This window comes from Terrapene carolina, unplaced genomic scaffold (genome assembly GCF_002925995.2).
Source record: "Terrapene carolina triunguis isolate 2854851 unplaced genomic scaffold, T_m_triunguis-2.0 Scaffold111, whole genome shotgun sequence".
Classification (NCBI taxonomy): domain Eukaryota; kingdom Metazoa; phylum Chordata; order Testudines; family Emydidae; genus Terrapene; species Terrapene triunguis.
This window is the reverse complement of record NW_020664462.1, coordinates 18,763,829-18,783,940: the sequence shown is the minus strand read 5'-3', so window position 1 is coordinate 18,783,940 and position 20,112 is coordinate 18,763,829. Positions and strand designations below refer to the sequence as shown.

The 20,112-nt window shown below is 41.8% G+C and overlaps 1 protein-coding gene across 1 annotated transcript in view; it reads left to right on the top strand.

Moving 5' to 3' along the window:
- Window positions 1-8,063, top strand: part of VIPR2 (vasoactive intestinal peptide receptor 2) — a 100,536-nt gene extending 92,473 nt beyond the window's left edge. Inside the window, exons 10-13 of the mRNA XM_026652146.1 lie at window positions 1-91; window positions 4,995-5,124; window positions 5,212-5,253; window positions 6,871-8,063. Of these exons, the coding sequence (XP_026507931.1) occupies window positions 1-91; window positions 4,995-5,124; window positions 5,212-5,253; window positions 6,871-7,044 (437 nt within the window). The 3' untranslated portion in view covers window positions 7,045-8,063. The remainder of the gene's footprint in view (window positions 92-4,994; window positions 5,125-5,211; window positions 5,254-6,870) is intronic.
- Window positions 8,064-20,112: the final 12,049 nt, after the last annotated feature.

The window sequence follows — 20,112 nt, the reverse complement described above, 5'->3', positions numbered from 1 at the left end:
TGAATTTTATACTTTTCATTAGTATTATAAGAATTTTACTGCAAAAGTTAAGATCGCCCGATGTCGGAGGCAATGATCAGTCACAATACAAGTGAGTAATGTGTTTTAGAAACTTCATACAGTATATGAAAGTAATCTATTTAAAGATTTCCTCTGTTGGAGCAGACTGCCAGCAACCATCCAGTGTTGTGATGCTATGATAACTATTTGATACAATGGTACCCATTTTCAAACGGATGGATAGCTGGAGATAGAACCCTGATTCAGCAGAGCTTGTAAACACGTTGAAATCAACAATGTTTTGAGATTTAAGCATATGCTGAAAGTTAAGCATGGGTTTAAGTGTTTTGCTGAACAAAGGTCTTTAAAGTTAGTATTTATTATTGTTACTACTACTATTAATTATAATTTATTAGTGCCTATAGACTCCAATACAGAATCAGGACCCCATTGTGCTAAGCTCTATACACATAATAAAAAGACAGACCCTGCCCAAAAAAGCCCAGATCCCAATGTAGATGCTGATATTGGCACTTGAGAGCAAAAAATGGCATGTTGATGCCTAAGTCTAATTTGGGCACTGAAAACCCCAAGCCATCTAGTCACACACAGTAGGCCTTTTAATACGGCTCCTTGTTAATTACCTGTGCACTTCACCAAAACAAGCTGTTGCTGTACATATTTAAAAAGCGATAGAAACTTTTTGACAATACCAAAATGAAAAATACCCAATAAAACCTGTGTATTTTTTCTGTAACCAGTGTGACATGTTTGGCACCTTACTGTTGCATCACAATTCTTTTAAAAATATGGAAATATGGATTGTGGAAATTCTCCTGTAGTTTCCACAAGTCACTTAAGAATCCAGCCATATTCTACAAAAATTTTCAACAAACCTCCTAGGATCATCCCTTAAGTCACATCAGGGGATGGATGTGCACTTTTCACCTGATGTTGTTTGAACTGGCTTTAGTTTATTGGCACTATATACCACCTGTCCATTTAAGCCTCAAACTTGGTTTTACTTGCTCTGTACTGATTTCAATAGGATGTGACAGGTCTCACAAAAATAATGTAGTGAATAAGATATTGTAATGTCTAGGCTTTCTGTCTGGAGTATTAGGCTTGTGGTGTAGTGCTTATTTTTACACCCCTGACCCCAGGACAACCATACAATACAGCGGGGCACGAGGCAGAGGAGGGGCTTCAGGGTGTGTTAAAAGCTTCAGGACAGCAGCATAAACATGCTGCCACATCTGCGCTAGGTGTTCCATTGAAGTGACCTGCTTTTCCTCCCTGCTCCCATTGTAGCCCCTAATGCTTCAGGAGCAGCTCACTTATGGATCCACATATGTGATGATACCTTGCTTCCCTGTTTTGGTAATTGAGAGGTTAGGGATTGTGATGTCTCAAGACAAAGAAACCCACCAGTAGAGATTGCAGCAGGTTGGACTGGGGATACTTGAGCTCTCTGTGAAGGTGGCATGTTTGCTGTCTCAGCCAGTGGACCATGTTGTATAGCCCGCTCAATCCATGGACCACCCTACTTGAGATTTTAGGGTCTCCTATTTATCATTCAGAAAACTGACCAGACTGTGGGCAGGACATCTGTGCAGTCACCTCTTGTTGCAAGAGCTATTCTTTTTTTCCCCTCATCTTCATTTTTATACTTTTGTTCAGTCCCGTGTGCTCTGTTTTTCTCCAAGCATCCTCCATAGGGCATCTTAGTGTCTTACAGTGTAGGCTGCTTACTAGAAGCAGACTTGTTTTTCACTGTTCGTCAGTGTGAACTCTGCTCTTAGAGTCTGGTTGCCTGGTTTTTAATTTTGGTTTGGATGGTGTTTTGGTGTTCAGTAGACACCCATGAGAATGGTAGATCAAGCTCACTGAGAAATATTGCTTCTGCAGAGCAATTTAAAGGTCCAGAAGCCTCATTTACGTACATTCAAACGCAATTTCTAAAATGCAGAGGGGCATGAGGCTATTTTTGTATGGATGTTTCCTCCATTAAAATGTCAGTGTCATATAGAATTAGCTCAGCAGTCAGTTGAAAATTATTAAAGCAAAAATGCTAATGTGAAAGTTGAGAAACAATGAAAGTGGCTCATGAGATCACAAGGTACAGAGTTTGTGTAAATGATCTGGAATTTGATAACTTGTGTGGTTTGCAAAAGTCAGGATCATCATGGAGGCTTTGACCTTAAATGAACTGCAATTTTTGGTGTGGATATGGGGAGGTTTTTTTGTTAAATTAGGACTTGATTGTGCAACCCTCTTCCATACTGGTAAGCACTTACTAATATCCTTAGCTCCACTGATTTCAGTGGGGCTGCTCACCAACATGAGTGAGTGTTCCATAGTCGGGCCGTTAGTTCTGGAGACATATGACAAGATAAAGTCATTGCATGGCATATCATTATGCATTCTGGACAGAGTCACACCAGGCTCTGCCAGGAAAAGTAGATATTGCGTTACATTTTCAAAAGTGCCTAAGTGATACTGAAAGTCAGGGAGACTTGGACTCCTACAGACCAGATCCTCAAAGGTATTCAGGCTTCTAACTTCCACTGAAATTAGTGGGAGTTAGGAGTCTAAATATCTTTTGAGGATCTGGGCTTAAGTCACTTTTGAAAATGGGACTTCAGCTTTTAGATCATTTAGGCACTTTTGAAAAAGGTAATCTTCCTCTACAACATCAGTAGCATGCCTCCATCCATGGAATGAAATTCATCCCATTGTAGAAGGCCCTGCCAGGTCCTAAACTACTCATAATCCCTTAATGTAGGTCTTAAGTAGGGTGTAGGATCATGTGTATGCTTTCTGCCCTGAGGTTAATTTGATACCCACAAACAGAAATCAAAGATAAATTTTCATAGCATGCATATTATTTTAGGGAAAGAAGTCTTCACAATTATGGGAGATGGGTTAATGTAAGCTATATGGCCATAGATAATGAAAAATATTACTAATATTTATTAGAAATTTTAATCTAAATTCAGATATAATTGTAAAAATTGGGACCGCTGACTCTTAAGTGACTACAAGGAAACATGAAATTTAAAAAGTCATACAAGAGAACAGGTTAGACCATGGCTGACCAAGCCATGACCATTGGGTTTTACCCAGCCCGTCATTTTATATATATATATGGAGGTAAATGAAATTTGACTTCTATCCATTTGTCAAGATTCTTATTTCCTTTCTAACTCCCCCACAAGCCAAATAGAGGCAGATGTTGATTCACTAATTTGTTCTGATTATTTTGGTTTTATTATTCTTTATTTTTTTGCCCTTCCCACTTTCCACTTCACTCCTCTTCTGTTTTTCCTCTTCCCCACCTGCTCCCTTTCCCTCTTCTCTCTTTCATCTGCTTTACTGCTGGTTTGATTTTGGAGGTCAGAAAGCTATGCTGAAGACATGAGTTTTTCACTTTGCTCTGGAAGCAGTCAGATTTGTGAAAAGCAACAGAGAGTCCTGTGGCACCTTAAAGACTAACAGTTGTATTGGAGCATAAGCTTTCGTGGGTGAATGCCCACAGATTTGTGGTCATTCTCCTCTCCTCCAAAGCTTAGGACATTTTGCTGAGGAAGCCCTGTCTTCCACTGTCATTGTTTTCACCTTCAGGTCCAGACATATTGTGATTCCTGAGGAACTTTGCTGTCCAGAAGGTCACTGTCACTTAGACAGAGGCGGCCTCTGAGATATTTTGAGCATGATCCATGGAGGACTTTGAGGACTGGCACAGACACTTTCAAATAGAAGGTTTTTCAAATGCCTAGTCTCCTAAATAGACAGTTTGGGTTTACGATGGTTGCCTCAAGACAGCCTATCTGTATGATTGCTGAATCTAGTTATGGTCAAGACAGTGATGACTCACTGGACTCTCCATGTTAACTTTTTGCATTTTATCTAAGATCAGGCATCCATATAACATGTAAAGTTTATGTTATTAAAATAAAATGAGTGACAGCTAAAGGATAATTAGCTTCCTACCTTTTCAAGGATTTACTGTCAATTTGACAAAATCATGCTGCTTAACAAATTAAAGTTCTATCTCCAGATACTTATATAATTTTCTCTTGTACCTCAATAATTATTGTTACGTAACTGATGGAATTTTAATTAATGAAGGGTAAATGCTTCATACCATCAGTATAAATATGAGGTTTTAGGACTCTGGGATCAGTGTATAATTGCTCATGAAATCCCTTGGTTGAAGGATTGCTCTGGGATCACATTCTCTAGGCACTGTTTACACGTTGTACATTTTAAATGTATTTTAATTTTCAAATTAAAGAAAATGAAGATGGATGTATAACTCTCCAGTATTCCCTACTGTTTGGGTCAGTCCTTCAACTATGCTCTGACACTTCATACAATCTAAAAAGAGCCAGGTCAGCATAAGTCACTCTAAGAGCCTCTTGTCCAGCTGAGTGAAGATTGCCTGGATGAAGGCAGTGTGGAAGGCAGCCATAAGGCTGTTGTCCGAGGACCCCCTCACAAACCTGGACATAGAGGCCACATTGTGGACAAGAGGAGTATGTCAAGGATGGAGCTACAGCACGCCATGCTGTGGAGATTCTGGAGCCTGGTGCAGTCCGTAGGACAGCCCAAGGAGGCTCCTGAGTTTAGACAGCCCCCCCATGGCTGTCTGAGTTATGCCGGGGGCTTCTCTAGCCCTTGAAACAGCCCCAAAATCAGGAGGGTGCAAAGGTAGCTTAAAGCCACTATAGCTCTTTGAACCATAGCACAGAATCTCACCCAGTGACTATAAGGCCAGTGTGGGGCTTACTATAGCACAGATGTAAGAGAAAATATAGTTTTCAGTAGGTATGAATGGCCCTTATGAAGAATATTAATTTACAGATCATACTGTCTGCGGGCTTACGGGATTGATCTAAAAAAATTATAGTGCACTAAATACGTATGTTACTGAAACAAGACTTTACTGGGATACTCCATTAAGCTCCAATTCTTCTGCTCTGATTATTTAGGAGACTTGCAAAATCAACATTGCTGCTTATTCCGTTATTTGGAGTTCACTACATGGTGTTTGCTGTATTTCCTATACGCATTTCCAGTCACTATCAGATAATTTTTGAGTTATGTTTGGGATCTTTTCAGGTAAATTCTAAACCTTTACAAATTTTAAATCTTTTACTGATTGAGTTCAGAGCTGTGTACTAACTGATACACATTGTCTGTTTACAGGGGCTGGTTGTTGCAGTCCTGTACTGCTTTTTGAACAGTGAAGTAAGTTTCCCTTTTCTCCCCAGTGATATTGAATAATGTTTTCAATTTAGTAGCAATAAGTGTAGTAGCAGCCTTAGTATTCTAGTATATAAATCATAAACGGTATCAGTGGGTTATTATTGTACAAAATATGGTGATTTCTATATGAGAGGAGATTATATTAGATATAAAAAACACCATATTAAGGCATAATTGTGGGGGGAAGGGAGGTTAAACTCTGTCTGGGACCTCTGTCACCCTAACACCAGGAGGCGTTACTAAATTCTACCCTTACTGTTTATTAATCTAAGAAAATCCCAAAGGTGAAGTCCTGGCCCTATTGCAGTCAATAGGAGGTTGTTGTTTTTTATTGGATTTAGAGGGCCTAAGGTTTCATCACAAAACTTTCAAATGTTAATTTTGGAAAGTCTCTGGGACACACTTCAGCCTGCACAGTTGGGGCCAGGTTTTCAAAAATCCTCAGCACCCAACAGCTCCCATTGTTCTTGAAGTGCACCGGTGGTGCCGATGATTTACATTGTTCTCAATGGGAGCCGCGGGGTGCAGAATGCTTCTGAAAATCTGACCATTTCATTCAGGTGCCTACATAGGAGCCTGTGCTCTTTCAAAAATCTGAGAACTTGCTTAGGTCCCTAAATGGGAGCTTCTGGATGCTGAGCTCTTACTACAGTTTAGCCCTTATTGTACAACTTGGCACATCTAGGCCCTCCTTCACAGTGCTGTCATCCGACTTCAGATGATGACCAATAGACTCGAGGACATATCCCCTGAGTAAGAAGATGCCATTTTTGCACAGTCACTTTTCAGAGTAGAACCACGCTTTAAATAATATAGAGAATATCACAGACGGAGTGTGTGCAATTGCTAGAGTGAAGGATTAGGAGCCAGATCTCCTGAGTTTTCCTGGCTCTGACATTGATGTGCTGCATTTTCTTGGGCTAGTCACTGAATTATTTATGCCTTGGCTTACTCATCTGTAAAAACTTATCATAAATAGCTACCCACTATTCTTACAAACCCTTTTTGATTGTTCTCTTCTCATTCTTCAGACAAGTCAATACACTTTAAATTCTGGAGCTAGGAAACATATTAGTCAACTGCTCTTGGTAATAACAGAGTTCTGAGTTGTTGTTATTATTAATAATAATAGTTAGCCCCTGCCACCTGAGGATTTTGGAGCTAAACTTTACATCCTAGGGAGGTAGTTGTGGTAAATATTATACCCAGGTTAAAGTTGGGGAGATAAAGAGATGTTATGTGACTTTCTTTGGATCACACAATGAGTCCATAGCAAAGCTAGACTTAGACTCCAGGTTCTCATGCCCGTGCTTTAATCTCAAGATTGTGCTGCCTATCTGAATTTAGAAGAGTTGTGTTTACTTTTATTTTTCTTCCTACTTCTCAGGAGGCCAAAGGGTTATGGCGCATTTTCAGGTCCTGGGATGGAAGGCACTATATGAGTTCAAAGTATTATTAATAACTCTTCTGAGACTCTTTTACTCAATTTTGTTTTCAAGTAAAATAGAGATTTTAGTAGTTTGCATGTGACACTAATGAAAGCACAAATGTTTCCCATGTAAAGTGCGTTTTTAGCTCACATGCATTTTTTAAATATAGGTCCAAGGTGAGTTGAAAAGGAAATGGCGGAGTTTGTGTTTGAGCCAGACAGTGGGCCGCGACTACAGACTCCATAGCTGTTCTGTTTCTCGAAATGGCTCAGAAAGTGTCTCCCAGCTCCATCGGAATTCAGAGGCGCAGTCTTCTATGCAGACGGAGACCACAGTGATATAAACCATGTAGCTCAAACTAAAGACTATGGGACATATCACTATATGGAGCTCCATGTAATATTTTCTAAAATGAACCATTTATGCTTTGCTTTTCTACATATTGACGTCTGGAGAATGGCCTGGTGCAGTAAATCAGGTAACAGATGGGCAGGCAGCTTTGCAGACATTTTGGCTTAGCTCTCCAAAGGCATTTAGCTGCCTAACCCCCATTGATTTGAAAGCAGTAGTAGTTAGGCCCGAAATACCTTTGGAGATCTGAGCCTTTGTGATTTTATTTAGTCCTATTCACATTACATTCTGATGTTCTCCTGTCATTTGTACTAGAAGTAACTATTCTAAATATAATTTATTTTAATGCTCTATTTCTATTTATATATCTCTCTAATATGTAATGTATGCTGAATCCCACTCAATGTATGTTGTTTTGGTCCATGTTTAAGGAAGTAGGGTGGGAGGTGAGAGAGAATATCGTATATACCATCTATACTTAATAGAATGTTTCTTTCACACAGACGCTAGACCCTACTATAGCAAACAAAATTGAAATAGAGATATTTAGGGCCATATGTTTGTTCTTGATCCCCATATGGAAATCCAGTTGATGGCGGTGGGAATTTAGCATACAGATGAAGGGCATTATGAGTCCATATTTTGCACAGAAGAAAATGTTAGTCCTTCTTAGCTCCTTACATAAATCCTATTTCAATTCAGAGCTACCTCACTGCAATATTTGATCCTAAGGGCTTGATCCTGCTTTCCTGCACGAGTGCCCACTTCTACATATCTTAATGCAGAATGTGGGGCTAGCCCTGCAGTCCTTACAGGAAAGCCCATTGCACAGTAGTGGTCATCATTAAACAGTCAGCATTTGCCAATAGTGGTATCTGAGATTACTAGAGTTTTACCCCATACTAAAAATCAAAGATATCTCTGGTAACTGTGTGGTAACATTTGGCAAATGTTAATGTTTTTAATGACTTTTACTCCATCTGATTTTTTTCTACCTAGCTGACAGTCAGGAGCGCCGCCAGCTTTTTTGCCGCCCTAGGCGGTGGAAGGTCCCGCCCCCGAAATACCGCCCCCAACAGAGGCGGCGGAAGGTCCCGCCCCCGAAATACCATCAACGACCGGGGCGGCCGAAGATCCGGCCGCCGCAGTCGCCGCCCCCCAAATGTTAGCGTCCTAGGCGATTGCCTAGGTCGCCTAATGGGTTGCGCCGGCCCTGCTGACAGTACATGTATGTGTTTCAGAAAGGCAGGACTGAACCTTAATACCCTAGCCATCGGGTTCTATGAGTGGTATCCTCTTTGCTTTGCTTCAAAAGAAAAAAATATTTTGGTTACATTTATGATAGATGTCCATCATATAAGATAAACGGACAGAAAGGAACCCACACTGACATTAGAAAAGAGTTAGGAACACACAGAAGACAAACTGGGCGCCTCAATCTCTTATTATCTAACTTTCTAAAGAGGTATTTTCCTAATAGAACAGCCTAGTGAAGGCTAAACAGGAATGGACATCCCACTCACCCACTGAAAACATGTTTTTATACATAATGATTTTATTAAAATATATCTTTAGAACTTCACATTTGGCAGCTAAAATTAAGTGTATCAAATTATAAATACTACTGGAGTTCAATGAACTATGTAAATACTTTCAACATAATGCCATTTTGTATCTGAGAGGTGATTGAAAATGCAATCCTGACCAGCAAGGCCAAAAAAAAAACCAGACACAATCCCTTTCAAATGACCATAAAAGGCATAAATTGAAAGCATTTTTGGTAACCTCAAGCCCCTTATGTAGCCACAGTGAAATGAAAGACACGGCGCTGACAAGTGCTTAAAAATACACACACAACTTCTGCAATCTTACAAGACATAAGCACTGTTATGTTTACCTCTCATGTCACAACTGACCATTTCCTCTCTAAATAACAAGTGTGAATACTATGCATTTGCATGAGTATTTTGCCTCATAAACTGAAGTGTTACCACAATATTTCAAACAGGAAATTGTACATTACGTGACAGTTGTCATGATTTAAATAATAATCACTTAATTCATATCTTCTAATTAGTATTACCAATAAACACCCTGTATTGTAGTTCATTTTAAATAACAATAAGTAATAGAAATAAGATTGTTTTGTGTAACAATCTATTTATTGCCATATTCACAAACAATAGCCTTGGTTCAAAAGGTAAATAGTTACTGTTGCACAACTGAGGCCTTTCCTGTCTTATAAAAATAATCTGACAATCAAGGGACTTTCATACCAGCCTTTTCTACCTTAAACCACTCAGAATATTTTGTAGAGACAGTCACTTGTCAAGCTAACTTAAAAAGTTAAAAAGATTTGACTGTTCAGTGATACTTGTGTGTTAACATTGGTCAAAATATTCAGATATTTGGAACAAATTGATAAACTAAACAGTAATAAATCACCAGACTCAAATGTGAAATTGTAGGACTACTAACTGTAGTCTGTAACCTATCATTTAAATCAGTTTCTGTACCAAATGACTGGAGGATAGCTAACGTGATGCCAATTTTTTCAAAGGGCTCCAGAGGTGACCCCGGCAATTACAGGCCGGTAAGCCTGACTTCGGTACCGAGCAAAGTGGTTGAAACTATAGTAAAGAACAGAATTCTCAGACACATAGATTAACATAATTTGTTGGGGAATAGTCAACATGGTTTTTGTAAAGGGAAATCATACCTCACCAATCTACTAGAATTCTTTGAGTGGGTCAACAAGCATGTGGGCAAGGGGGATCCAGTGGATATAGTGTATTTAGATTTTCAGAAAGCCTTTTGCAAGGTCCCTCACCAAAGGCTCTTAGGTTATCATTCCATAGTCTTAGACTACAACCCTGTATCTGCAGTGATGCAGCAAGCTGTGTCATTTACCAACAAAAGACTACTTTTAAATTACCACCTGTGCCTATATACACCTTGATAATCTCTGGGTAGTGAATACTGCACTGCCATTACCAAACTGCATGATTTAGTACACTGTGCTATTTTTGTGATTTAAAAAAAACATCAAGATAAACACTTTTTCTGACAAGTATGTTATGAGAACTACATCACCATAACATTAAACACAGAGAATTCCAGAGTCTGCTTTAATAAGCCAGTATAAAAATGTATTTTGCCAGTGATACATCTTATAATAAAGTGTAATTAAACATAATCCAGGTACATCTACTTTGTAAGCTACTTTATACTAGGCTGCTATGTATAAAACTGCTTTATTTCCGTATATACTGTAATAAGATTATTTACATCCTGCAACTTTTTTCTAGTGCATTCACATAAGAAACTGTTTAACACATTCTCTTTGGTCCTCTGTATTGATAATGATTTTTATGTGTCAAGTACAGTAAACCTTAAACATGATGTAAATGAATGGTATTTTTTACAAAATGTACAGCTTATGATGATGTATAGATAAATGTGTGTAAATAGATTCGCTTTTCATACTTGTAATACAGATCTGTGGTCTCTGTTATCCTACTGATTTATAACGTCATAATGCTAACAGATTTCTCTGTGGTTTACACCACGCAGTGGCTGTGAAAAAGCAGATGTTCACATGCTTTATTCTAACAACAGTAATGCAGTTTACTCGGTTTTGTAGCACACTTTAGCCATAATAGACTGAAAATAGTGTCAGAAAATAGTATTTGTGGATGGTTTGGTTCAACACCTGCCCTGCTTAAACCTCCCAACTGGTCACGTGATCCATATGCTCATTGCTATGTCAGGCCAGAGATATTCCAAGAGATGTGTCTATAGTTAATGCTTTGCTTTTTAGTAAACAACTTTAATCCTTGCATGTAAAAAAGTAACCCTGAGATTTTTCTTTGAGAAGTAAGTAATCTTTATTCAACTCTAGTGAATTTGTGTTGTTATAAAAATATTCTCTCAGTTGCATGCAGACACCACATATACACGATTGATCCAAATGATTCAGTATTTTCCCTGTGTCAGGGCATGCATTTTGATCTCTGTTTCTCAGTCTTTGCCTCTCTTGTTTAATACATTTGCCCAGATATTCCCAGTGTCTGTGATATAGCAGAGCTACAACAGATGAAAGCTATGACCTAATTTACAGGAGTGGGCCCACACATTCTAATCAAAGATCTTGCGTATCTCCCTAGGATAAGGGAGCCAGCTAGCTCTACTTGTGTCTTGATTAACTTGACAAGTTCATTGTGTCTAGGAGCCAGTTTACCAAAACAAAGGAGCATAGCTTTTTTTTAAATTTCATCCACCCTTGAGTTTAAGTTGCAGGCATTCTTTCCATCCATAATGCAATGCTTTTATGTGCTAATACAGGGCCTGATTCTACCAGTATTATTCACTGTGAGTACTAACTATCGGTCATTCATTCCTATTTCTGTGGTCCCCGTTACCATAGAATCTGTGTACCTCACGGTCTGGATTGTACAGCACCTCTGCAAGCAGGGGCAGCTCTATGTATTTTGCCGCCCCAAGCATGGCAGTCAGGCGGCTTTTGGCGGCACAATGCGGGCGGTCCACTGGTAACGCAGATTTGCGGCATGCCTGCGGGAGGTCTGCTGGTCCCGCGGCTTCGGCGTATCCGCTGCCGAATTGCTGCAGAAGCCGCAGGACTGGCGGACCTCCCGCAGGCATGCCGCCGAAGGCTCCCTGACTGCCGCCCCCACAGTGACCGGCAGGCCGCCCCCCGTGGCTTGCCACCCGAGGCATGCGCTTGGTGCACTGGTGCCTGGAGCCGCCCCTGTCTGCAAGATAGGGACATAATATCCCCATTTTACAAAGGGGGATCTGAGGGACACAGGAGACAAAATGACTCATCCAGGGTCTCTCAGAAATTTTGTGGGGGAACGTGAAATTGAACCTCAGGTTTCCCAAGTCCTAAACTGGGGCCCTAACCCTTCTGCAACTAGTCCTTTGGAAGTCAATGGCCAGTATCATCCCCACTAGATCTGTTCACAGACAGGACCTTCCATATGCGGATGTCCAGTGGAAGCTGGGAGGCAGGCACCTCTGTTGCACACTCTCTCTTCCACAGAGGGCCCACCATGCATCCACACTGGACACATTTCTGAGTGTGATTGTATGATGAAGTTGCTTGAGATGGGAGGGGGCATGGTTCAACAGCCCTGGGGCTCACTTCTGGTTTATGCCTTTGGTTCCTAAAAGCTCATGCTTCAGGGCTTCAGCTGGCCACCTGCAGGGAGCAGGAAGGGATTCCCTCCACCCCCAATATATTCTGGAGTTTGAGACTTTTTTTTTTATCTCCTTCCTCTGAAGCATTGGGGATGGCCATGGCTGGAGATGGGATGTGGGCCAGGGCTCTGAGGTGGCACCGAGCATTCTCTTTCTCTCAGGTGCTTGGCTGGTGGCTCTTGCTCGCATGCTCAGGGTCGAACTGATCCCCATATGTGGGGTCAGGAAGCAGTTTTCCCCCTAGTTCAGACTGGCAGTGACCTTAGAGTTTTTCACCTTCCCCTGCATCATGTGGGTGTGGGTCACGTGCCAGGATTATCTGGGTATATTTCACTTAATCATTTTCTTGCCATTGCGGGAGCCTCAGGCACTGGTGCATCTCTGTCCTTCCTAGTCTCTGCTTTGGCACATAATAGTCTAATTTCCTGTGGGCTGTGGTCTAATTTTGGTGGTTGGGTTTAAGGTGCAGGTGTTTGTGGCCTGTGATATACAGGATGTCAGACTAGATGGTGGGCCCTTCTAGCCTTAAATGTTGTGATTTGTGTGGCCCCATGCTGAAGTATAGTTAAATCAATGTTGCCCATTGTTAGGAGACATACAAGAATTATCTTGGGGCAGGGATTGACCAGTTTCTTGGCCAGCATTAAGGTCCCCGTGTCCCATGAAGCTTCATTCCCTATGGCACTCCCACTGCGAGGGATCCACACTCGCAGCATTTACTAATTTTGGCCCTCCTCTTCTTTCAGTCGCGGATGCCGCTCCCATTTCACCTCCCAGCAACAGTTGGGTGCTCGTCCCCTATTCCAGATCCTCAATGTTTCACTTGCTGAAGCCACTGGTCTCTTCATCCCCTGCACATTGTCTGTTTCTCCATTCATGACTCGTTACTCATGTAATGACGTTCGATCGTATTGGGGCCATTTCAGAAGAAAGGTGTAAAGTGATATGTTATATGATGATAATATGATATAGTGTAACTTACACCTTAATGTGGCCCCTTAGAATGTAAGATGACTCTCTCTTTTTATACCCTTATGATAGTTGCTTTTCCTACTACTCCCCCCCTCCTATGGCTGTTTAGCATGTGCCTTACACCACTGTAGTCTCTTTTAAATTTAACTAGATTTACATGCACTTTGTGGTGTGTGGCCTACACCTTCTGCCTGAATTTGACCAATATGCCTATGTGAGTACAGCTGGGCTCAATAGTGACTAAGAGAAGCAGATTTACTGGGTGCAAATATTCAAAGGGTGTAAATATCAAGAATGAAGAGGCAGGTGTTTAGGATTCAACACCTGTAACGAGGTGTAAGGGGGGGGACACAGTCACATGAGCTAGATAACTAAATAAGTCTTTCATGAGAAACGCTATGATGATGGGTATTGTATTTATTTTCAATGTTTTACATTAGCCACTGTCTCCGCTGAAATGCCTTGCACTGCTTCAGAATACTGACAAAAATAAAGTAAATGCCCCCAAACTTTGTTAAAGGTTTTGCCCAGTGATGTCTCATGCCCTTCCAGAATGTGGACAGCAGCTACACTTAAACCTCTGAGAACCAGGAAATACAACGTTATGGTACACATCACGCCCCTCCCCCCCTCCCCCCCCCCCCCCCCCCCCCCCACAGTGCAACTTTAACTCTGCCCCCTTGGAGCTGGCAGTAACCATTGGCAATGATTCAGTAAGTGCAGTACAAAGGGAGATGGTGGATTCTCCATCTTTTGATGTTTTCAAATCAAGACTGGATGCCTTACTGGAAAATGCTTTAGTCAATCACAAGTTGTTAGGCGCAATACAGGAGTAATGAGGAAATTCTATGGACTGTGGTATTCAGGAGGTCAGATTAGATTATCTAATGGCCCCTTTGGGGCATAAAATCTATGAATCTGCAATAAATAGCTATGAGGAAGGACTAAGAACGTGTCATTGTGTTCCACAGAGTTGAATTCCCTCATGGATCTGCATGCACTCCAGCTGCATTCATTTTGGTAGCTGTACTGAATGGTGGAGGTATCAGTTGGAATGGTGGAGCGTGAACTCTGATATGAAGAGATGTGCATGTGTATCTTGAATGAGCAAATATGCCTCATTTCAGTGCTGAATTTTGTATGTTGTCAGTAGAGGTGCACAAGGGTGTCTTCTTGCCCTGGGGATTGTCAGCAGGCTGGTGGCATACGTGGCAGTGGTCTCCAGGGTTTAGTGAGAAGTAAGGCAATATCTCAGAAGGACTCCTCAGGGTACGGGTGAAGAGATGGGGCCATTTAGCAAGTTGGGTTGGTTTGTGTGGAGTTGGCGTGCTCAGTGTTTGAATGTAGGCAGGTATTGCTGGTTCCTGTTTGCTACATCCAACCTAACCCTTAGCAGAGTGTTAGACTTCGTCCTGCAGTGCTCATGTGTTCTGTTCCCAAGGTGTCCTGTAGCATCCTGAGGGTACAGTGCTGGTATGTCTTGTTGACATATTGAGGCAAACAGGGCAGCGTTCAGGTTGCGTCAGAGGGATGACGTGTACCTTAACTTTGTATTTCCTAGCTTTCAGAGGTTTACATTTAGCCACTCTCCACATTCTGGAAGAGCATGAGGCACCAATGGGTACCCTTAACTCTGTGTTCATAACATTTTAGGACATTTAATTTCCTTTGTGTATTTTAAAAAATAATTTCTCAGCATCCCTGTATAGCACAGCACAGCTCTCCCCCTCTACTGCCGCTGGCACCTTGGCAATGATTACTCTGGAGATAGAAAGCACTGGCTGCATGGTAGTCCCTTCACCGCCCCTGCATCATCTCCTTGTCTCCCATCTCTCTGCCCATCTGGCACAGCCTGGTTTCCTTCCTGCGCACACAGAGGCCGGTGTCAGCAGGGTGAGAACCTGGAGCAAGGCAACAGGAACAGTGCCTGGATTACCCAGGCATTTGTGGGGATGCTTTTAACTGGGGGGACTGACATGGTGGGGCATGGATGTGGGGCTTTTGGGAGGACAGAGATGAAACCTCCCTAACATCTCCCACTGCACAGCTCAGACCACCCTCCTTTCCATTCCTCTTTCCTGCACTCCTCCAACCTCCCCCCCCACACACACACACACAACCTCCCCATACAACCCCCCTCACTGTTCCGTGCTTCCCTAAGTGGCTGCCATTCTCTGTATAAAGCAGGAAGCCATGGGACTTCAAATGGGAGGTGAGAACATAAGAAGTCCATACTGGATCAGACCAATGGGCCCAATATATTGTCTTCCAACAGTGACCACTCCCAGATGCTTCAGAGGAAATACACTCTGTCATCCAGTCCCAGATTCTGGCAGTCAAAGGCTTAGGTTCCGAACATCCAGAGTATGGGGTTGCATCCCTGACCATCTTGGCTAATAGCCATTGATGGACCTATCCTCCATGAACTTGTCTAGGTGCGGGCATAACATGCATTTATATAGTCACATTATGACATTTACTGTCTTATCCCTTGTGATGTAATTGAATGGGACTCTTTTTCATTTGACTGTTTGTCTTCGGCTCCCACCTGTATTTCGTAAACTTTTATCCTCTCTTTTTTACCAGGCCATAGTAAATCCTCATTAATTGATCCTCCCCTAAGTGATGTCTCTGTCCAAACCATGTGTTGCTCTGCAACTGTTGGCTTTCCTTTCCCCCAACCCTTAGTTTAAAATCTCCTCTACAACCTTTTTAATTTTATATGACAGTAATCTGGTTTTGTTTTGGTTTAGGTGGAGAATGCAGGCCTAATAGGCCCCCCATGCCCTTAAGATACCCTGTGCCCCTTGCCATCCATCTGATGTCTCCCGATCACTCCCACTAATCTCACCCCTCCCCAGACCCAAGCCCTCTCCCCTTCCCTTAATCCATTTGCCTACTACCCATTGATATGTATCCCACTCTCCCTAATTCCCCCTCACCACAGCACCAACCCCCTCTCCTCCTAGGCCCCTCAATGCACCCTCTTCTTCCAAATCCCCCACTGCCAGCATGGTTCCAACACCCCCTCACACATTGCACCTCTTACTGCTCCAATCCTCCATATTCTCTAGCTCTGCACCAAAAAAAGCTATAAAAAGTTGAAAATGTTGTGAGTAGCTCGTGTTAAGGAGGCTGTGCATCAGGAACCCCATGACCAGTGACCCAGCAACTTGCTTTTCTTTGATCACAATTCCATTGTTCAGGAAACATGATTACCTTAATGGTTTTCTTTCATCTTCCCTCTATTTAATCAATACTAATTTCCTTTTCAATACTTCTAAAGTAAAATTGGAGTCTGTGTGTGGATTTTTAGAATGCTTTAAAATATTGCTCTTCAACCAGAAATGTTGGTCTCTGCCAAAACTTCCAAAAGGAGCCCTCACAGAATGCAGGCAGAGAGCAAGGAAGAATCTCTGAAAACCACCAAGGGTAGGGCTCAAGTTTATAATGCAAGGCTGTAGGTTAGGTTCAATGACCTTAGCATGTCACTTTGACATGCTATCGTGACAATAGACGGCCTGCAAAATTTGCTTCAACAGAGCTTGCTGCATATGCGCATTTCACTCTTTTGGGTGCATTATTTTGGCACCTCCCACTCCAGAATTACAAACTTTACCCTTAATAACTTTGTCAATATAGCCCCCACCCCTGCAAAGGGATAGTGGGTCTCATGCACTAGCTGAGATAAATCCTAAACAGCTGTGATCTGTTTAGAGAGGATCAGAGTCATATTTTGAACCTCAGGTGTGTGCAAAAAAACATTAGAAGAACCATGGGATTTTGTAAAATGCTGGATTGGGCGCGGGGAGGCATGGGCTGTATCTCAAGAACCTCTTGCTCAAATGACACTACATTTAGACCACTAACCTTACTCCACGCTTTTATGAGGCACAGCCAATTTCAACACAATCTGAATCAACATTTTGAATGTAGAGCACTTAGAAAACTCATCTTTTAAACAGCAAGCAATTCTCAACTTTAAGCAGAGTTACTGCTTCACTATAATAGAAAAAACAACTAGGAGTCCTTGTGGCACCTTGGAGACTAACAAATTTATTTGGGCATAAGCTTTCGTGGGCTAAAACCTACTTCATCAGATGCATGGAGTGAAAAATACAGTAAGCAGAATATATATTATAGCACATGAAAAGATGGGAGTTACCTTACCAAGTTGGGGGGTCAGTGCTAACGAGGCCAATTCAATTAAGGTGGAAGTTGCCCATTTCCAACAGTTGACAAGAAGGGATGAGTATCAGCAGAGGGAAAATTACTTTTTGTAGTGACCCAGCCACTCCCAGTCTTTTTTCAGGCCTAATTTGATGTGTCCAGTTTGCAAATCAATTCCAGTTCTGCAGTTTCTCGTTGGAGTCTGGTTTTGAAGGTTTTTTGTTGAAGAATTGCCACTTTGAAGTCTGTTATTGAGTATTATAATAGATATACTCATGGTAATTACAACTATGGCAAAAGATTTTGGATGCTAGTCTCACATTTTGTCTGTCTCAGTGAAGCTCCAAATAATTGTGTGTGTAAGACACCTATACCTGGATCAACTAAAAGAAAACACACCTGGCACTTACTTAAATGCCTAAGTATACATGGCTCATATTGTCAACGATGAAGCTGTATGACATACAGGCATACTGTTTTCTCATGTTTTTAGGATGGAGAATTGGTGGGGGAAATGAGGGCAGAGTTAAGATTGTTGGTGGTACTTTAACTCTGCTGTTTCAGTGTGTATTGAATTTTTTAAATTAAGTTTAATTCTGAATTCCCTAGTTTTCAGAAACACATGGTGTTCATTCTTTTTAAACTAACACAGTTAACTCAGGGTTTTCTCCCCAGTTTCTAAATGATTGACCCAAATTTACAGCCTTCACATTTTTTGGCTGGGAATTACAGGCATGAATACGTTTGTCAGATACTTGATGAAGAGCAAGCATAAAAGGGACACTTAAATTTATACTATCAAATCAGCAGGAAATTTTAAAAGAGCTAAGTGGTGGAGCAAATGGAGTTACTGAGACGAAAAAAACCTCACAACTGAACAAAATCAGGCCACTGCATTGCAATCTCTGCTCTGAGTAGGCACTGATGGGGAAGGAAAAGAGAGGTCATTTAGGGAGAGAAAAAAGGAGAATCAAAAATACTTGTGAGCACAGAAAAACATTTGCCTTTTAAAAAGTTTTTAGTCTTGGGAGATTTGGGTTGTATCAAATCTGTCCAAGTAAATTTTGAGTCTGACCTAATGCTCAGTGAGATTATGGGGACTTTGAGGAGTGGAGGGGAAAGAGAAGGTAAAGGGAAATCATAAAAGAAAAAAAATTGTTCCAATAACTGTGTGTCCTATTATAAAAACAATGAGTTTGGTAACATTAAGCAAACCCATTTGGAAGGGAATATGACCATCTTCCCTGTTACTACTGTTTTCAGTGCCACCTGAAAGAACATTTCTCGAAGAGCAACAAGGCATTTACATTCATGCCAGTTGAAGGCCACCACTGTGTCCCGGATCTGCAGGACTGGTGCTATGCCCCCCAGCTTTGAAACAGTCTCTAGGAGGAAACCCTTCAGTGTGCCAGACCCCCAAGGGGTCTCACTCTTTCTGCACAGGGTGGGCCCTGCGGCCTCACCGCCTCCTTAGACTGAACCTCTGGGGCTTCAGCACTCCTTAACACTGGGAGCTTTTTTCAGTTAATCCAACTGAGACAGACCCCTGGTAGAGACTTGTACATGCTTCAGGCATTAATGCATCTCACCAAGTATTTGCAATGACCCTCGAACAGCGTTGTCAAAACAGTAGGATTTATTAGTCAGCTGGAGCACAGCATAGGAATTCCTTAGGTTAGCACAGAGAAATGAAGGTTAAAACATTGTCCAAGTCCATTCTGGTTAGCCCAGAGCCCAGCCAAGCTGTGGTGAACTCCTTGTTCAGGGTCTGAGTCTCAGTCTGACCACCTTGGTCAGTTCCCAGGTGACAGCCCAGACTCCTTCCAGCAGCTAATTCCTAACCCTGCACCTCCGACCTTCCCAGGCCTTCCTTCTTGATCTGGAGGATTTTGCCAGCTTCCCTGCTGAGAGGTGGGTCATTGGTCGCCTGGTGTCAATGGCCTGGTGATTGGATTTGCCATTGTGTTCTCAGATTTTCCATTGATATGGGGTCAGCCTCAGCCAGTCTTTTTTAATGACTCATTCAGGCTCCAACATCTGGGTGACATTCATACCTATGTCTTGCAGCCGGCCCTGAGAGCAAACAGTCCTTCCCCCTTCCCCACTGAGTAGCCATACAAAATATAGGGGAAACTGAAGCACATGCAGGATTAATAAAAATATTACAGAAAAGTCCTACTTCTTCACATACTGCTACTCTTGAATAATGACAAGAACTGAAGAGCAATTTCCCCACACATCCTAAACTAAATTCAACAAAATCTGGTGTATGAAATGTGTCCGAGTTTTCATAACACATACACCCTATATATAATATTTGCTACTTGTGCAAAGAGATGAGACTGTATTTAAAGTTTGCTTACTGGGATGGCCTCCTGGACTAGAGGGGGCGAGTATTCACAGAGTCCTATGGCATGCTGTGTGTAAGCACAATGCAAACAATGGAAAGCAAATCATTCTGTCTATCAAATGGGTGCCCATTATGGGCCTACTGCTGTGTTCCTTATCCAGGTCAAACTCTTATTGATTCCAGTGGGAGCTTTGCCTGCACAGGACCGGGCTCAATAGGAGGTTGCAAGAGCAATCACTGGGATTATATTTGTTAGTAGCATTGCTTATTTTATAGAAAATTTCAGTATGCTTCAATAATGACCCACCAGCACATTAGAGTGAACAATGTTGTTACTGCAGAGTTTTA